The 17,071-nt window shown below is 58.1% G+C and overlaps 5 protein-coding genes across 5 annotated transcripts; 3 read left to right on the top strand and 2 right to left on the bottom strand.

Annotated features, from left to right (window-relative positions):
* Positions 1-259: 259 nt before the first annotated feature.
* LTHEOB_2765 (Phosphatidylinositol 3-kinase 3) lies at positions 260-6,177 on the bottom strand (the record flags this gene model as incomplete). Its single annotated transcript, XM_035511613.1, has 3 exons — positions 260-5,887; positions 5,934-6,108; positions 6,170-6,177. The coding sequence occupies 3 exons, from the start codon at positions 6,175-6,177 to the stop codon at positions 260-262; spliced, it is 5,811 nt and encodes a 1,936-aa protein (XP_035363491.1).
* A 378-nt stretch (positions 6,178-6,555) lies between these two features.
* Positions 6,556-9,044, top strand: LTHEOB_2764 (Zinc finger RING-type protein; the record flags this gene model as incomplete). Its single annotated transcript, XM_035511612.1, has 3 exons — positions 6,556-7,038; positions 7,091-7,329; positions 7,379-9,044. The coding sequence occupies 3 exons, from the start codon at positions 6,556-6,558 to the stop codon at positions 9,042-9,044; spliced, it is 2,388 nt and encodes a 795-aa protein (XP_035363490.1).
* Positions 9,045-10,488: 1,444 nt separating this feature from the next.
* Positions 10,489-11,840, top strand: LTHEOB_2763 (Developmental regulator protein; the record flags this gene model as incomplete). The annotated part of the gene is made up of 4 exons (XM_035511611.1): positions 10,489-10,791; positions 10,849-10,928; positions 10,981-11,538; positions 11,591-11,840. 4 exons carry the CDS (start codon positions 10,489-10,491, stop codon positions 11,838-11,840), a joined length of 1,191 nt encoding a protein of 396 aa, XP_035363489.1.
* A 1,245-nt stretch (positions 11,841-13,085) lies between these two features.
* On the bottom strand, positions 13,086-14,737 carry LTHEOB_2762 (Diacylglycerol o-acyltransferase 2a; the record flags this gene model as incomplete). The annotated part of the gene is made up of 2 exons (XM_035511610.1): positions 13,086-14,100; positions 14,160-14,737. 2 exons carry the CDS (start codon positions 14,735-14,737, stop codon positions 13,086-13,088), a joined length of 1,593 nt encoding a protein of 530 aa, XP_035363488.1.
* A 370-nt stretch (positions 14,738-15,107) lies between these two features.
* Positions 15,108-16,378, top strand: LTHEOB_2761 (Serine-threonine protein kinase 19 protein; the record flags this gene model as incomplete). The annotated part of the gene is made up of 2 exons (XM_035511609.1): positions 15,108-15,681; positions 15,735-16,378. 2 exons carry the CDS (start codon positions 15,108-15,110, stop codon positions 16,376-16,378), a joined length of 1,218 nt encoding a protein of 405 aa, XP_035363487.1.
* Positions 16,379-17,071: the final 693 nt, after the last annotated feature.

Below are 17,071 nucleotides of genomic sequence, written 5' to 3'. Positions count from 1 at the left end.
TGCACTAATCCCTTCCGGCAGGCGGAAAACGCGGGTGGCGAGTCACGATAGCTGCAAATTGGTGTTGCTCATGACTGCCAAGTAGTGCCAAAGCTCCAAACTACAACCAAAAAAAAGCGCGAAAACTAGACACTTAGAAATAATTCTCGATTAAAGATAATGCTGCAAACTGTAGGGGCCGGAATTCTCGCAATGACGAAAGTCTCCCTGCCGCATGATATCATACGGCTCCTTCGCCGCGTCTTCACCGCTCCTTTCACTAGTACGGGATGCCGTTCGTCAGCAGCTGGAACCTATCATACTGGCCCGTCGACAAGCTGTTGTAACTCTTCTTGATCAAGAAGCGCATGAAATCCGCCGCCTCCCTCTCCGTCTTGTCCAGCACGAACCTCTCCCGGAAATGCTCCACCGTCTCGGGCTTGAAGCAGGGCAGACCGCTGTCCAGCATGACGATAACGATGTGCGCCAGGTGCTCGCAGTGCTGCCGCGCCGCCAGGAACGCCTTGACGCACAGCTCCTCGAACCACCGGTACGGCTGCGAGTCGGTCGAGCCGCCCATGACGGCCACCATTTCTTGCGTGAGCTTGAACGGCGCGCGCTCGAACTTGATGCCACCGGGCGCGATGTCGAAGCAGAAACCAAAGTCGATGTGCAGGATGTGGCCAGCGTCGTCGATCATGATGTTACCGTTGTGACGATCCTTGAACTGGAGCAGGTATGAGATGATGCTGTACGCAGCCATCGACTTGACAAAGTTGTTGCGGGCCTCCTGGAAGCGAATCGAGTCCTCGCCACCGTACTTCGAGACGAAGTAGTCGTAGAGCCCGTTGACTGCTTCACGGCCGAGCATGTCACGAGAAATCGAGTTGGGCAAGACGTCGATGACACCGCAACCGGGCGCAGTGGCTGTGACGCGGTACGGAAAAACGTAGACGTCCAGGCCGACGTCGTTGAAAATACCGCGGAAAGCAGAGATCATCTGCAGCGCCAACACGTCCTGACGACAGTCGTCTCCGACCTTGAAGATAGCCGACTGCCACACCTCGTAGTAGTTATCCTTCTTCTCTTCCTCGCTGCTGTCCTGATCTTCGCCGGGGATGATTTCGGTCCTCTCCTTGCGAATGCGGAAAGTCGCCATGTACGGAGCCTTTGCGTGACTCTGCAGAGGCTTTCCAGACTTCCGATCAATGCCCACAACTACACCGTCGGGGTTACTTGGCAGGTACACGCCAACCTCGACCTTGATCGAGCGAAGTTCTTCCTCGATCTTTTGCTTCTTCTCCGGCTTGCTCTTCTTGATGAAGGGCTTGAGCTTACCGGAAATTCCAGTGACCTCGTTGAAGAAGGAGAATTCCCGGTCGTAGAACTCACGGTCCTCAGGGCTGAAACTGTTCTCGAGGCTGGCCATGACGACATCAAGAGTCGGCTTGACGGGGTCGGGAATCTGAGAGTCCTCGTCTTTGTACGCATTTGCCTTCATGTTCCAAATGATCTGGTGGGCGAACAGCTGCGAGAACTTGGCTGTCTCAATGATGTAACGCTCAACGTAGCCGAGAACATCGTAACGCAGCGTTTGCACAACTTGCGGAACGTAGAAGAAGGTGATGTCGACTGAATGGCTTTCCAATGCCCTCATGGCGTACTGGATGACGAAAGGATGGTTGCCATACGCAGGAAGGAAATAAGTGATGGCCGTCATTGGGTTGACTGGAGCCCAGTACATCAGGTACTTGAGCTGGAACGACACATCATCGGGCAATGACTTCCCAAGAAGCACTTCCAAAGCATCCGGTTGGTCCAGCACCTTCTCAGGGAAGTTGAGTACCAGGAAACGGACCTCATTGGCCAACCGCAGCGAGTTGAATCTGAAAACCAGTTGCACCGCAATTGCGGGGTCCTCATTCCAAGCCGTTTTCAAGAGGCCAGACAACACCGCATCGGTCGGGGGCTTGCCCGAGTGGCCAGGCATCAAGTGAAGGCGCCTGTCCTGCTCAAGAGGGAAGAGCCAGACCATAAGACGCTGGTGCTCGCTCGCGAGCAGGAGCAACAGTAACTCCTGCTTAGCGTGCAGACTCTTCCTGGGTCCATTAGTGTTCAGACCGATACCGGCAACGTTCTGGAGGGCGTTGTGAATGTCGACTAGGACTTGAGCCTCGGCCTTGATTTGCAGACGGTTGCCGCCAAACGACCATCTCGGCCTCTCCTTGAACCACGCCAAGGCCGCGGAAAGGATGCGGTCCTTCAGCCTCCACTGGCCAGACGTATTGGATCCGGTGCTGTACTGAAGGATCCGTAGACCAAGGAGAACCACGTGGAAATGGGCCTCACGAGTCAGGGGATGGTTCGTGGTGTGGCTCATCGCTGACAACGTAATGTGCATGAGGCGGTGGTAGACGCGCTCGACGTGGGGGCTACCAAGGCGTGTTGCGCTGAAGTGGCTTTCGAGGAATTGGAGCAACCGGAAATGGGGGGCAATCAGATTGTAGGCGTGCTGCTGACGCTTCATGATGACGGTCCGGTCGGATGGAGCGAACTCTTGCTTCACGAAGAATGGATCCGGGTGATCGAAATGTTCATCGAAAAGGCCAAGTCTCCGTCGAACAGTCTTTTCGAAGTTCTCAGCAATCTCGACGAGGATCCTGGGCTCCATGCGCGGGTTTTCCTTGATGATGCTAAGCCACAAGGAAATACCAAGCTTGATGGACTGCTTGTTGAAGACGGCGAAAGGAATGCCAACGACATGGTGGGCAATGGCACATTCGTCCTTTTGACTGCGGCAAAGGAGAGCAGCAGCCCGCCTGAGAGCATCGCGAAGCTCCGCGATCGAAACGTGCTTACGACTCAAAGTGCGTTGCTCCAAGTCAAGAAGCACTCTCCGCGCATCCTCGACACTGCGATCGTATTGCTTGCTGCGGCGCATCAATGGATCCGAATCGTTGCCGAAGCGAATCCAGTCATCATTAAAGTCCGTTATGGGCTCCACGTAGCGGTATTCTTGACGGTTGGTGTACTGGGCAACGAAATCGGACGCTGTGTTGATGTTAAGCTCTCTTTCTCGGTCAATTGCACCAAGGCGCTGGTCTGTAGATGGGATGACGGAGCCCATCTCCAGTGCAAATGACCTTCCAAGAGAGACGTGACCATAGGCACCGTCGTCATCGTACTCAGACAGATAGGTCTGCAGAAGTCCCTTGATATCGAGCGGCGCGATGTCCATCACGCTCAAGACCCAGACCCTTGCGCGATTCTGGAGTTGGATGAGAGTGTTTCTGCGGAAGCTGTAGTTATCCGAGAGTTCGATGGAGATATTTTCCCTGGCTGACGTGAAGGTAGACGACCACCCATACTCATCAATCTCCTTCTCGAGGCAGCTGTTCCACATCATGCTGAGAAGCTCAAGAAGAGCAAAGAGCGAAGCGCGCTGGCAGAGAGCGGAGGGCACTTGCTGGATGATGATGTCGGCGCAATGGATAGCAACCTTCTGTGCCTGAAGAACCCTGTGACAGCAGCCAGTGAAGAAGATGGCAAGCTGTTGGGCTACGTAGGGGGCAGAGAAGGACTGGAACCCGCCTGAGACGGTCTTCTTCAGGTATGAACGAACACCCGCCTCAGCGATAGCGACCATGCAGTTACCCATTTCCTTGTTGCGCAATCTAGGGTCCAAGAAGTAGGTCAGCGTCTTTGTGCAGTCACCAGTGCTAGCACGAAGGCCCTCAACGAGATGCACCGTGTTGAGGAAGACGACTTCCGGGTAGCCAAGAGACTTAATGTCTGCTTCGCATGCGGGGAGCAGCTCCTGAAGACGTCGCTTTTGCTCCACGATATGCTCCGCGCTCTTGCCGCGCCTGAGAACAGTGTTGAGCTCAACATCACTCTCAAGCTGATCAGCTCGGGATTCAGAAACCAACGGCTTGCTGTGTTGGGCAAGTATTCGGAGCTCGTTGAGGTATCTCTTTCCCAGGGGAGAAGTCAAGCTGAATCCATGGACAGCAACGTTGAACCAGGCATCGCGTTGCAGGTTCACAATGGCCTCGTCTTCGATGTACTCTTCGGGGCCATCGGCATTAGACGAAATCAAGATTGCAAGCGGGCCCAAAAGCTGCGCAATTTCCTGGGCGGCGACTTCGGTGTCTGCCATGGGCGAGGCCTCGGGGCCATGTGCATCGCCTTTGCTGACAATGTCGTCCAGCATGTATTGCAGGTAGATTTCAAATAGCGGCTGCCCGGTCTTGAACTCTCTCGAGAGATGGCACCTGCCTTTCATGACCGCATCCAGGAGCACGTGGTTGTCCTGAACAATGGCATCGCGAGCGAGCTTGGAGTACAGCTTGAGCAGAGCCCTCAGCTCTCCGGGGCCAGAGTGGGCACCGAGCAAGGAGCTCTCTGTGATGATTTTGGCATCCACAGAAACGCTTACTCTGCCAATCTTCTGAACCAGCATCGAAAGCGCAAGCTCAGATATCTTCTGATCCTTGCATCGACAAGCCACTCCAACGATAGTCTGAATGACAGTAGCATAGACGTGCGAAGGCTCGTCGACGTCCGCGGGAGACAGTGAGATAGTACTTCCTGTCTGGTGTTGCGTCTGCAAGCCGCCACTACCATTGGCCTTCGCACTTCCATTGAGCTGAGACAGGCCGCCGGTGTTTGTGCGCTCCGGCGCTTGTTTACCACTGAGGACGTTGCCAAGGCTGTACAAAGTTGTGATGACAGCATCCTGTGGGAGCAGCATCAAGACACTAGCCAAGCAATCGGCAGCAACGGCTGAAGTACCCTCTTTCAATCCACCTTGGACGATGATGCGTGGCAAAGACTTGCTGAGGTGGGACGCAGTGTCAGGCGAAGACTTGCCCAAGACCGACATACTCTTCAGCACAACACAAGCCAGTACTTCATCAGCTGCAAGTATGTCATCGGAGAGGGTAGACTCGAGCACGTCCAAGAGTTTTTCGGAGTCGGCTATTTCCTCGTTTAGGACGGCGCAGCATAGATACGTAACAAGGGCATCAGCCAGAACAGCGTGGGCGATATGCTGCTGCCAAACCGTTCCTACGCGCTTCACGTACTCCGAGTCGGCATTGATCCGCTCGAGCTCTTCCTCGGCAATGCCGGCAACACATTCGAGCAATGTCTCGGCTGCTGCATCTAGAGGCTGGCGCAGCGCATGGGCGCTTTGGAGCTTGTCCAAAATCGGCTTGTCAGATCCAAGCTCGGAGGGGCTAGCAATGGTTGCCGTGCAGGCGACAACGACTTGCATGAAGCCATGATGAATAAGGAGAGCACCAAGAGGACGACCCATAGCAGCATAGTGTTTGGCATGGCGGCGCCATTCGCGGAACGTCCTCTTGGCGTGGCTGCCATACAAAACATTCGAAACGGAAGCTTCGACTGCGATTATAAGTTTCTCGGACAAAGCGTTGCGGAGGCTTTCGATCAGCTCGAGCATTTCGGCCGGGTTCCAGACCGAGGCGCATGCTGAGGCAGCACTTAGGAAACCAAGCATGGACATAGCCAAGCACAGGACACGACCGACATCGCCATCGGCCGCAGTGTCCACTGCATCATCCCCGTTCATGTGCTCCCCAGTTAGGGACCTTGCAGAGGCTGACCATTCCGCCACGTACTGCTTCACAGCTGCGACCGCGCCCTCCTTGAGCCTTTCATGATTTTTCCCAAGTGACAAAATAGCGAAGGCCAGGCTGCGTGTCAAAATCTCCCATGGTGACGGGTCAAGGTCTCGGAGAAACGGCGAGGGCGCAATGGCCTGGGCGAACGACTCGGGGAGATAGGGGGCGAGTTGGTTTAGGAGCTGCTCAGCCGTTGCAACGTCCACGACCTGAGGCGCAGCTTTGCATAGCGCGAGAAGGGTTTCGAGTTCGGGCAGGCTCTGCGACTTGTCAGATGAGCTGAAAGACGCTGAATAGGAGGCTTACCATAGGCACCCTCGCGGCACCTCCGCGGGCACCGTCCAGCTCGTCATGGCCACCATTGACCTGCGCGTGAGGCGGACACAGGCGGTACAGGCGCTTAAAGTCTGGATTGCCAGATTCGGGGGCTGGCGAAGCGGCGGAAAGCGAAGCAAGCTTCTCGAGAGCGCTGCGGCGAATGCTAAATGCGGCAGCACGGTCAACACTAAGGGAAATGGGGCGCAGCGGACGGTGTGACTCACGTTCGCATGATGACCAAGCGCCTGCAGCAACAGGCTTAGGAATGAATCAGAATGACTGGAAAGCCTAGATGTAGGGGGGAGACAGGGTGAAAGCGAGCGTGGTGTTTGCTTGGTGGGAGGTGGCAGCTGGCCGCCAAGCTGGTCGATCATCTGCGCTTGGTGCGCCCCGCGTCATCTTCATCTTTTGTTCGCCGTGCCCGCACCTCCGCAACCTCGCCCGCCTTACACCTTATAAACGTTCCCAGCCACGCCAGGCCACCGGCTGTTGCGCCTTATCAGTGGTCGCTGCATCCGGAACCTGCCACAACCGTCAAATACTCAGCGATTGCCCGCAGACCCCCGCCATCCATACACCACGAAGACCGAAATTCGCGACGACAAGTACAATGGCGGACGCAACTGAGACATCGGCAGGAGACGCCACCGCTCCTGCCAACAATGCGCGCAGAGGCCGCGGCCGCGGGGGCTCTCAGGGCGGCAACAGGCAAAGCAACGAGAACCCCGCGTCCACCGGAGAGAGAGGCAGGGGCAAAGGAGGACGTCGCGGAGGACGAGGCCGTGGCAATCGTGGCGGACGCAATGCGGACGCAGATGGTGATGGAGTTGGAGACAATGCGCCTACTCGGGCTAGTCGGGGCAACTTTGGCGCTCGTCTTACTGCCGGCGCCAATTCCACCACAAATGATGCGGAATCCAAGGGCAAAGAACGCGTTGCTGCGGCAGAGGAGGAGGACGAAGGAGAAGTCTGCTTCATCTGCGCTTCCCCCATTGACCACCACGCTGTTTCGCCTTGTAACCACCGTACCTGTCACATTTGTTCCCTTAGGCTGAGGGCGCTGTACAAGTCCAAGGCTTGCGCGCACTGCCGAGTAAGTTTACCCGGTATGGATAGGTATTTCCTTTTGCTAACTGTATTCTCAGACACTGTCCGACTTTGTTATTTTCACCGACGATCCCGAGAAGAGATACGAGGAGTTTTCCGATTCTGAGATTGCAAGCACCGATAGCAACTTGGGCATCAAATACGAGAAGGCGGAAATCTGCGACGACACCATTCTTTTGCTGCGCTACAACTGCCCGGATGGCTCGTGCGACGCTGCCTGCCTGGGGTGGCCTGACTTGCACAGGCACGTCAAGAGCGTCCACCACAAGGTCATGTGGTAAGTACTCTCGTCCTGCTAGCATCCTGACTGCGCTGATACCCGGCAGCGACCTTTGCACGCGGAACAAAAAGGTGTTCACTCACGAGCACCAATTGTTCACCAATCAGGAGCTGCGCAAACACGAGAGGTTTGGCGATGACAACCCTGGCGCCGAGGACCAGAGCGGCTTCAAGGGACACCCCGAATGCGGTTTCTGTATGAGGCGCTTCTACGGAGATGACGAGCTATATGTGCACTGCAGAGAAAAGCATGAACGGTGTCACATTTGTGACCGGCGTAATGGCGGGCGCCAGCCACAGTACTACGTCAACTACGAGGCGCTCGAGGTTCATTTCAAGAAGGACCATTTCGTGTGTCCGGATCAGGAGTGCTTGGAAAAGAAGTTTGTTGTCTTCGAATCTGAGATGGACCTCAAGGCGCACCAGCTGGAGGCCCATCCAAATGGCCTCTCGAAGGATGCTCGTCGTGATGCTCGCAGGGTCGACATGGCCGGGTTCAACTTGCGTGGCTCCCAAGAACCGGAGCGCAGGCAGGGCCGCGGCCGTGGTCGTGGAAGAGACCCAAACTCCGAGCCTCTTCCTGCGTCGTCTGCGCAGCCGCTGCGCAGAGACGAGATTGCCTACCAAAGACAGCTGGCCATCCAGAGTGCTCAATCCGTGACATCCAGGACGTTTGGAGGCCAGCTGACGTCCACTCCGACGGAGGCATATGCAGCACGACCTCCACCCAGCGCTCAGGAACCTCGCACCGTTACGGCTGCCAGACCTGCAGATGACTTTCCGTCCCTGTCTTCGCTGAGCGTCAGCGACACCGCCAATCAAGCACGGGCCGCATCGCCAGCAAGGGACGCACCACTCACGCCGCAGGAGCAAGCGCGCAGGTTGCGGCACAATGCCGTTACCGAGCGGGCGGCCAACATGCTCCGCAATGATCAGACCAAGGTTGCCGACTTCCGTCAGAAGGTTTCATTCTACAAGAACGGCTCTGTGACGGCCCCACAGCTGATCGAGGCGTTCTTTTCCCTGTTTGATACGTCGTCGGCTGAGCTAGGCAAGCTGATCAAGGAGCTTGCCGAGATCTTCGAGATCTCGTCGAAAAAGGACGCCCTGCTCAAGGCGTGGAACGACTGGAAGGCGATCAATGAAGACTACCCCTCTCTTCCCGGCCCCAGCGGTGTGCCGGCAAGCAGCGCAGCTGCCGCTCTTGGAGCAGGTGGCTCCAGGGTTCTCAAGCTCAAGAGCTCCACGGCCCAATCGTCGCGCTCGTCGATGGGCCAAAAGGGCAGCTGGAATTCAGTTTCCACCAGCCTATTCCCTCCCCTGCCTTCCGGCGCTTCGTCGAGTCGGGCTGCGACGGGCACGGGAAGCGCCAATTGGGCGTCGTCGTCTTCTAACCGGCCGTCACCAGTGCCATCGCGGACGGCTTCGCAGACGAACCTGGCCAGCAAGAAGGCGGCGCCTCCCAGCGCCGACGCGTTCCCGGCACTGCCCGCAGCGAAAAAGCCGGCGTCGACAGTCTTCACGCCGGGCTACAACGGACGTGCGGTGCGCAATGTCAAGGGCAACGGTCCTGCAGTCAACGCGTGGGGTGTGGGTGGAGCCGGCAGCGGATCGTCAACACCTGCGGAAGCTATGGCCGAAGACGAACCTGTGGGTGGAGGCAAGAAGAAGGGAAACAAGAACAAGAAGCAAACCCTGTTTCACTTTGGTTAACGAGCTGCACGGCGCAGCGTGTAGAGTTAGTGCGTGTACATAAGCGTGGCGTTGAACTGGGCTGGCCGGGGCGGGCGGAGGGGGGAAAAGTGGGTTTCGAGTATACTATTGCAGTACAGAACATAGCTACAGACGACGTCACGAGTGCGGATAGAGATCAACTAGACGCAGCGCGCATACGAGCCAACACGTGTGCAGAATCATGCGGGAGCGGGCGGCCAGCTGCTGCATGCAGGCCGGAGGTTTTGGTGGAGAGTGACAGCGGCGCCCTGCTGACTGCTGCAGCAGGACGGAAGCGCAGAGCAGGAGGTGGAGGGCGATGACAAATGGCGCCAAGGCGTCGTGAGCGCAGGCCTGGCGTGTCGAGCCGACAGCCGCAGAGCCTCGTTGGGCGGGCGACGGCTAGCTCGTCCACCAACCTGCAAGCCATACCCACGCTCGCGGAGCTCGGGCGCCGGGGCCATGGAGCGCTGGAGCACGCTGACGTGGATCTGGAACTTCGCTTGCTAGGCGTGTGGAAGGTGTGGCTTGGCCCTGCGCAGAGCGAACTCACAGTCGCATGGGCTGGTGGTGTTGACTCGGGCTGGGGCGCACAGGCGCAAAGGTGGCCTGCTCCACTTCGGGCCGCTCCTGGCTCTCTGCAAGCGGGTGGGAGATGGTTGAGCCCCGGGCGCGTCCAAGCATAAAGCAGCATCCGGCGTCGCAGCGCTTGCGGGAGCAGCAGCAGCAGCTGAAGCTCGCCCTCCCAGCTTGCGCCACCACCAGAACGCGCCCTGTAGCATCCGCCGCCCTGGGCCGCCGCCCGCCTCGATCAGCGCGTCTTCAGCGTCCGCGAGCCAATCTGCGCGTGCCCCCCTCTCGCGCCCCAAGCCGCCGCCCCTTCCCCGCCTTGCCTGTCTCCCACTTGACTCGCTCTCCAGCGACGCGGATTCACGCTCCTCCCACCTGCATCGCAACACCCCGCTGCGCCCAAGCTCCCGCGCGACCGACTAGGCGCGCCGTTGCGACCGAAGCAGGACTCAGACCGTTGGCCAAGCCGCTGCTGGGCGCGTCGTGCAACCTGCAGCCCACGCCGCCAGACGCCTGTGTGATCGCCCGCGCTGCGAAGAGAGCCACTTGCCGCCGCGCCCCGCGGGCCCAGCGTGTAGAGTCGCCTGCAAATGCCAGAGCGCGTCTAGGGAGGGATCATGAAAGACGCTGCCTCCGCCGCCCGCACGCACTTGTAGCCTTCTGCTCTCCTCCTCCGCCTCCTCGCCTACGCCAATTGCCTGCCTGCCTGTCTGCCCCGTTTTTGCACCGCGCAGCCGCCCCTGCAGCGCGCCTGGACCCCGTGGCCGCCGACGACACTGAACCAGACATCGCGCCTTCTCTCAACCTCGCGCCGCGGTAGCGAGAGAAGCCTCTGCCGCCTCGCCCACCACGCGCAATCCGGCCACGTAGGACCATGCAGCCGCGCCGGGAGCACCCTTATCCTATCGGTCCCGGCCCGGGAGCTCCAGCTTATCCTCCTCCTCAAATCAACTCTCTGAACGACCACCAGAGCGCAGTCAGCCAGGCCTCGTCGTCCACCATGAACAGCCAGCCCATGTACGGCGGCATTCCGCCCTCCCAAACCCAGCCCGGCGCCTACGCCCCCGCGGACCCGGGCGCCCTCCAGCCCTCGTGCGGCACCCGCGAGGGCAAGACCTTCGAGCTGGTCGTCGAGCAGCAGCCCGTCAGAGCCCGCATGTGCGGCTTCGGTGACAAGGTACGTTGGATTACGAGACGCCATCCTCAACCCGCCCTCTGCTGACTCGCGCGCCAGGACCGTCGCCCCATCACGCCGCCGCCGTGCATCCGCTTGATCGTGCGGGACTCGACCACCGGCAAAGAAATCCCCTTTGAGTGCGTTGCTGTGCCCCCAGCCTTACGCGCGCCCCGCTGACTCCAGCTGCAGGGAGGTCGACTCCACTTTCTTCGTCCTGACGGTGGACCTGTGGTCATCTGATGCCCGCCAGGAGGTGAACCTCGTCCGCGCATCCTCTGGCGCCCCAACTGTGTCTATCTCGACGAGCACGCTTACTTCGTACCCTCCCCACATCGAGCGCGGCTGGCAGGATCCCGGCCCGTACGCCATGCCCATGGGTCCGAGGGCCGGCGCTTACTCGACCGGCCCTCCGGGATATGCCATGAGCCCTGCGCCGCACATGCCTCCCCAGATGCAGGGCGGTTACCACCAGGGCTATCCCGGCGCATCGCCAATCACCCCTCCGATGGGCCAGTACCCGCCCCAATACGGCGGGCCTCCTCAACATCAAGGCTACCCTGTAGCAGCCCAAGCAATGCCAGTCATGCCACCCGCTGCCCCGGCAACGTCGTCTGCAACCGGAATGTTCACGCGCAACCTCATTGGCAGCTTGAGCGTGAACGCATTCCGCTTGAACGATACCAATGGCAAGACGGGCTTTTGGTTCGTCCTCCAGGACTTGTCCGTCCGCACCGAAGGAGTGTTCCGGTAGGTTTGAAATATATCCGTGGTTGGCTTGGCTAATGCGCTGGTCTCGCAGCTTGAAAATGAACTTTGTCGACGTTGGCAAGAACATTGGCGGCGGCAACAACCTCAACACCGGAAAGGCGCCCGTCCTCGCCTCGTGCTTCAGCGACGCTTTCCAGGTGTACAGCGCGAAGAAATTCCCCGGAGTCATCGAGAGCACTCCGCTCAGCAAGTGCTTTGCCGCACAAGGCATCAAAATCCCCATTCGTAAGGACGGCCCCAAGCCTGCTAATGCTGCAGAATATGAAAATGACGATCAATGATCGGCGTCTTCTTCCCTGCTATCTCTTTTTCGACGAGGAAAAGAGAAAAATTACGAACCGAGAACAATCTCGCCAGCAACTTCGCTCCGCCAGATTTCATTGTCTCCTCTTTTACGTTATTGTTTGCATGTAGAAAAACTTTCGACGGCGACGACTAATGTGTTTTTTTCTTTCACAAAAGGGTCGGATCGCCAGAATCAGCAGTAGAGGTCGTCGTGTACAACCCCCCTTCCACCCACCCTGCCCCCCGCCTCCCCAACAATGCCCTGCACGAACGACGATGTACCTAAACGAGGAGCGGTACGAATACGGATGTTGACGATATGATGAAGATGTTTGGGATGGCATGTAAGGAGGGAAGGAGAAAAGGAGGGAGCATATCATGTGCCGAAAGGAAGAGTGTCTCAGTGGGGGCAAATTCGCGCGGGGGATCACAAGACTCCCACGGTACCCGGTCATCGGCCAGTCATCAGACGAGGCAATCAGATAGCAGTTCGCAGGCGTTGCTTCTTTCTTCGCGAGAAAACAAAATTCCTGCCATTCGGAGGAGATGGGAGAGTGAGCAAAAAGCCGGGCTGGTGCTTGTATTTCTCTCTTTATTTTTTTTCTTCTCTTCCAGTTGCGTTTGTAACCCGCATTGCCATTGCTTTGCTTCACTGATCGACAAGCGGGGGACTACCATAACGAAAAAAGAAAACGCGACTTGTGTTGATTAGACCGGCGCTTGTTTCTCTCTCTTGGTGGCTTGTCTTCTTCTGGAACTTATATTCGTTGGAGTGCTTGCGTCTCTTCTTTTTGCCCCCTTGACAAATGTCTCAACGCCTTCATTCTGCTTACTGCCTACCGTACAGCTTCCTAACCTCTCAGCTGGTCTGAGCAGCAGTCGACCAGTGCCTCCTAGGGGGCGTCTGCTGGGGTGATATCCAGCATGGATACTGGGGCCATCGTTTTGAAGATGCTCTGCCGAGTCCAATCCGTGCTATGGGGGACGGGAAGGGTATCCAAGGGAGCTGGTCACATGCAAAGCGAGGGATTTCACATGCCAATGATTCCTGAACACAATTATTTTTTCCCACTAAATGTACCTAACAAATACATACCCCTCCGATCTATGTAGTACAGCACGAAAACAGTCATTCGCTACTGACGTCTTCCGCAATTCTTTTCGCTAGTACAAAAGTAAAAAAGCCAAGTTCTCTGCAAAAAGAGTTCTCAACCAAGATGCCCCAATGATTTCTTTTGAATTTACTCCACAATTTCTAGCTCGCCCGTCCGGTCCTTGGCGAACGTATCCTTCCACTCGTCCCAAATGCGCTGCAGCTCCTGCACGTACTGGGTGTGGACCTCGTCGACGTAAGCCGGGTCGGGCTTCTGGCTCTGGACCACCTGGACGGGGCGGCCGACGACGACGTTGAGGGGGCGGCGGTAGGGCATCATGCCGACGTCGTAGTTGAAGACGCCGCGGGCGTGGAAGATGGGGATGGTGAAGCCCATGAGCTTCTTGACGAGCAGCTGGAAGCGGTGGACGCGGGGGTGTTCCTGGGGGTTGAGCTGCTCGTAGAGCTCGTTCTCGCCGAAGCACAGCACGGGGACCAGGTCGGCGCCGGTGCGCACCGCCATCTTGACGAAGCCCTTGCGGCGCGCCAGCACCAGGCGCATGCGGCCCGGCTCGGCGTCGAGCGACTCGCGCGCGCCGCCGATGACGATGGTGATGGCGCGCCCCATGCCCTCGCCGTTGGGGCCGCCCTTGCTGAGCAGGTTCTCGCACGACTCGCGCGACACGCTGCCGATGCCCAGCCGGATCGCGTAGTCGCGGTACAGCGGGATGCGGAAGTTGGAGTCGAGCGTGAGGATCGTGTTGGTGATGCCAGGGAAGAGCTGCGAGAAGCCCAGCGCTTCGGTCGCGAAGGCGGCGAAGGCCCCGTGCGAGATGATGCCGTGCGGGTGGTAGCCGAAGATGTACTTGCGCGTCGACGGCAGCTCTTGGGTGCGGTGCAGGCGAGCTGGGAAGTAGGACGCGTAGAGCGACCAGATGGGCAGGCGCCGCAGCCACTCTTTGCGGTGCCTGAGTGTTCCGTCTTGTCCGGCGTTGGAGAAAAGGACGAATAGTGTGTATGGGAAAAGGACAGGCCATAGGAATGGAATGGAGCAGAGGAAGAAGAAGATGGTCAGCATGCCGACGATGGAGAGCGAATGCAAGAGAACCATGAGAGTTTGGAGGCGACGGTGCAGCGGCACGTTGAGAGGAGCCCATCGTATCCTGTTGGTCTATCAGTCCGCCTGCGATGAGCCATTGACGGTGTGTATATAGAGACGTACTTGCTCCGTTCCCATCCTTTGCCAGCCTCTCTCCCGCTTGTAAGCTCGGGCTTCTCCTCTTTCTTGTTGTCCTGGCGGTGCTCCTTCTCGAACTCATCATCAGGCTTCACGCTGGTGAGACGGACGCCGTGCGGACCCTCGAGCCTCTCATATATGACCTTCTTCTCGTCTTCCGTCTTCTTTGAGTCCTTGGGTCCATCCGGTGTCTCCGATGATCTGTGTCCATTCACGGGGCTGCTCACGCCATCTACTTGTGAATCCTCTGGCGGCGCGACGGCTGCATCTGCGAAGGATTTTTCGCTGGCTGGAGGCTGCGGAACAGGCAAGTCATCTTGCGGTTGGGGCACAGAGGCGTTATTGAGGCTTCCATTGGACTTGGACTTCTTTTTCTTGCTGCCCTTGGACTTCTTCTGACCTGCGTCTGCTGGTTTTTCGGCAGCCTCGGCATACGACTTGGGCGTCAGGTCGGCCTGCAGGCGGTCCTGCGGCTGCGAGGGCGAGGCGTTTTGCGACATGGTGACAATGGGGCTAGCGGCAGCAGCTCGCGGAGGGTTGAGGAGTGTTGGGATGCGCGGCATGGGGCCTGGGACGGGATGTCGCTTGCCGTGTAACAGGTGCAAATGACGTACGTCACGGGCCCCGACTTTGCGTACGAAAAGCTTGTGATTGCGCCGCGACTCGTGCGCTCCGCTCCATCTCTCCACGCACGCGCGGTCCGGAACGGCACATCACACAGTCCCTGCATGCCGCATCTCAGCCACCGCTCCACCAGGGAGCATCAGCGAAGCCAGCGGTGACCAACCTGGTGCCTGTCCCTGCGGTGGCAACTGCCAGGCGCGTGCCTGGCGAGTGCCGAGCCAGCCCGTCGGTGCCTGCCTGGAGACCGCCGCTCACATTCTTTAGGCCTCCCGCAACACCTGCTTGACCTCCAGCTTGCTTCCTTCGCCCATGTCTTCCAGCTTTCAGACGACGCCCGCAAAATCCTCCCGCGTCACTAAACCCGCCCGCCGCAAGAGCAACAACCCGTTGCTACGCCGTTCGTCTTCGTCGGCGTTCACCACAAGTCCGCGTCGCAAGCCGTCGACCGAGTCCACCAAGGTCGGCGGTGGCAGCGATGAGAGGATATTTGATGAACCGCTAGATGACACGGGTCTCGTGGCCTCGTTAGCCACCGATCTCGAGCTGCGCGATGTGCCCCAGTTTATTCAGAACGTCAAGGCCAGGATGTTCACGCCTTTCCCTGAGCGCGCATCCGGCATGAATGCTCAGAGGACGGCAGAAGTGCTGAACTTTCGCATTAACCTACCACCGGTCGCATCTGTGGCGCATGTGCATGCTCTAAGCAAGTCTCCCACTGTTACAGAAAGAGAGATGGCGGAGTTAACGCGCGCTGGGGTCATACGGAAGGTTGTGATACCAGGACGAGGTGTCGGTAACGCTGCTGTAGGAGAAGGTTTGGTGCTCGTCTCGGAGTGGGAGAAGCTGGTTCGCTCGCATCCAGATTTGGATGATGCGATGAAAGGTAATTTCTGCCACGCTGTTCTCCCACACTTCAGCATCTCACGGCGCATGCAGAGAAGTATATTTCACTGCTGCACTCACAACCGACTTCAGCCACCGTATCGGCTTCGCAGCTCAGCAAAGAAGAAATATCAGTATTCTGTAGCGCTGGATTTTTGACTTCAGCGAACCTTCCTGCTGGGAACGCCGAGCTCTTCTCCCGCCCCGGCGCCGCGTCCTTGGGCTCGCTCGCCAGCTCCAGCGCCAAAGCTGCGTCCGGCTCGCTAAATGCTGTTGGGGGCGCCAACGCCTTTACATCCAGCGGTGCTAGTGGAGGTGGTGTGGTATCGACCGACAGACAAAGGAAAGCGCCGGGCGGGGTCTACAGCTTTGCGCTGCCCAACATGGGGCCGTACCTTCGGTTGTTGACCACTGCGCGTGCGCATCTGCTGAGCCTGCTGAGCAAGACGTCCAGATACAAGGAGGCGCCCATGAGCCTACTCAAGGAACGCTGGGACGGAGGTATCGCGGGTGAGGATATGGCAAGCAAAGCGCGCAAGGCGAGAGGCGACTTTAGCGGCGTATTGCCCGGGCGGACGAAGAAGTGGAAGTCGTTCTATGGCTTGAGCTTCGACTGGGTTCTCGAAGAGTGCGCAGGCAGCGGGCTGGTTGAGCTGTTCCAGACCCACAGTGTGGGCGTCGGGGTTAGAGCGACGTGACTTACGATCGATTGATGCCGGCTTTCAACTGCCGTGCGCGCGCCCAGCATGACGAGAAATACATTCGCCTTGTATCGCAATATAGAAAGCATGTATTCAGCAGAGCGGCGAGACCAGTGTTGACGAACCGGTGGGATGCGGCTCGGCACGACGGGACTAGGTGGTATGCATGTCAGCAAGCGTTATCGCCAGGCTGCGGCCTTGGTATGCGGACTGACGTCTTGACTCAGTATTACGAGACCCAATTTAACGGCACCAACGTTCGAATAGAAATTAGCAGAGAAGGTGATCATACAGGGACCATACTGCGAGTGAATTGAAGATTTCGAAACTCCATATATGCACCCAATCGACTTTTAAGTTAGGTGGATTGGTCCTAGGATAAGCTATACAGCAGTGCCGCACCGTGGGCGAAGTAACATGGTGACCACGATGTGGTCCTCGAGGACCCACTGTTTTAAGCATAATGGCGCGTGGGATGGAAGACCAGGCACCATCCGGCGCGAGCCTAAACTAGAGCTTCTGACTCTCAGCGCCGCCAACTCCACGCCCAGAGTAGCTCAGACCAAGCTCGAGCTCCTAGCGGCAGGGCGCCGGGTACCTCGCATTTTGGTCGGGTTGCAATCGTATGGCGAGCTGAAGAGATGTTCTTTGAACCTGCAGCTGGTCAGCTCTTGACGCCGCCCCCCTGCA

This window comes from Lasiodiplodia theobromae, assembly GCF_012971845.1.
Source record: "Lasiodiplodia theobromae strain AM2As chromosome Unknown scaffold_7, whole genome shotgun sequence".
Classification (NCBI taxonomy): domain Eukaryota; kingdom Fungi; phylum Ascomycota; class Dothideomycetes; order Botryosphaeriales; family Botryosphaeriaceae; genus Lasiodiplodia; species Lasiodiplodia theobromae.
The sequence above is the reverse complement of the archived record's forward strand: the minus strand, read 5'-3'. Positions and strand labels throughout refer to the sequence as shown.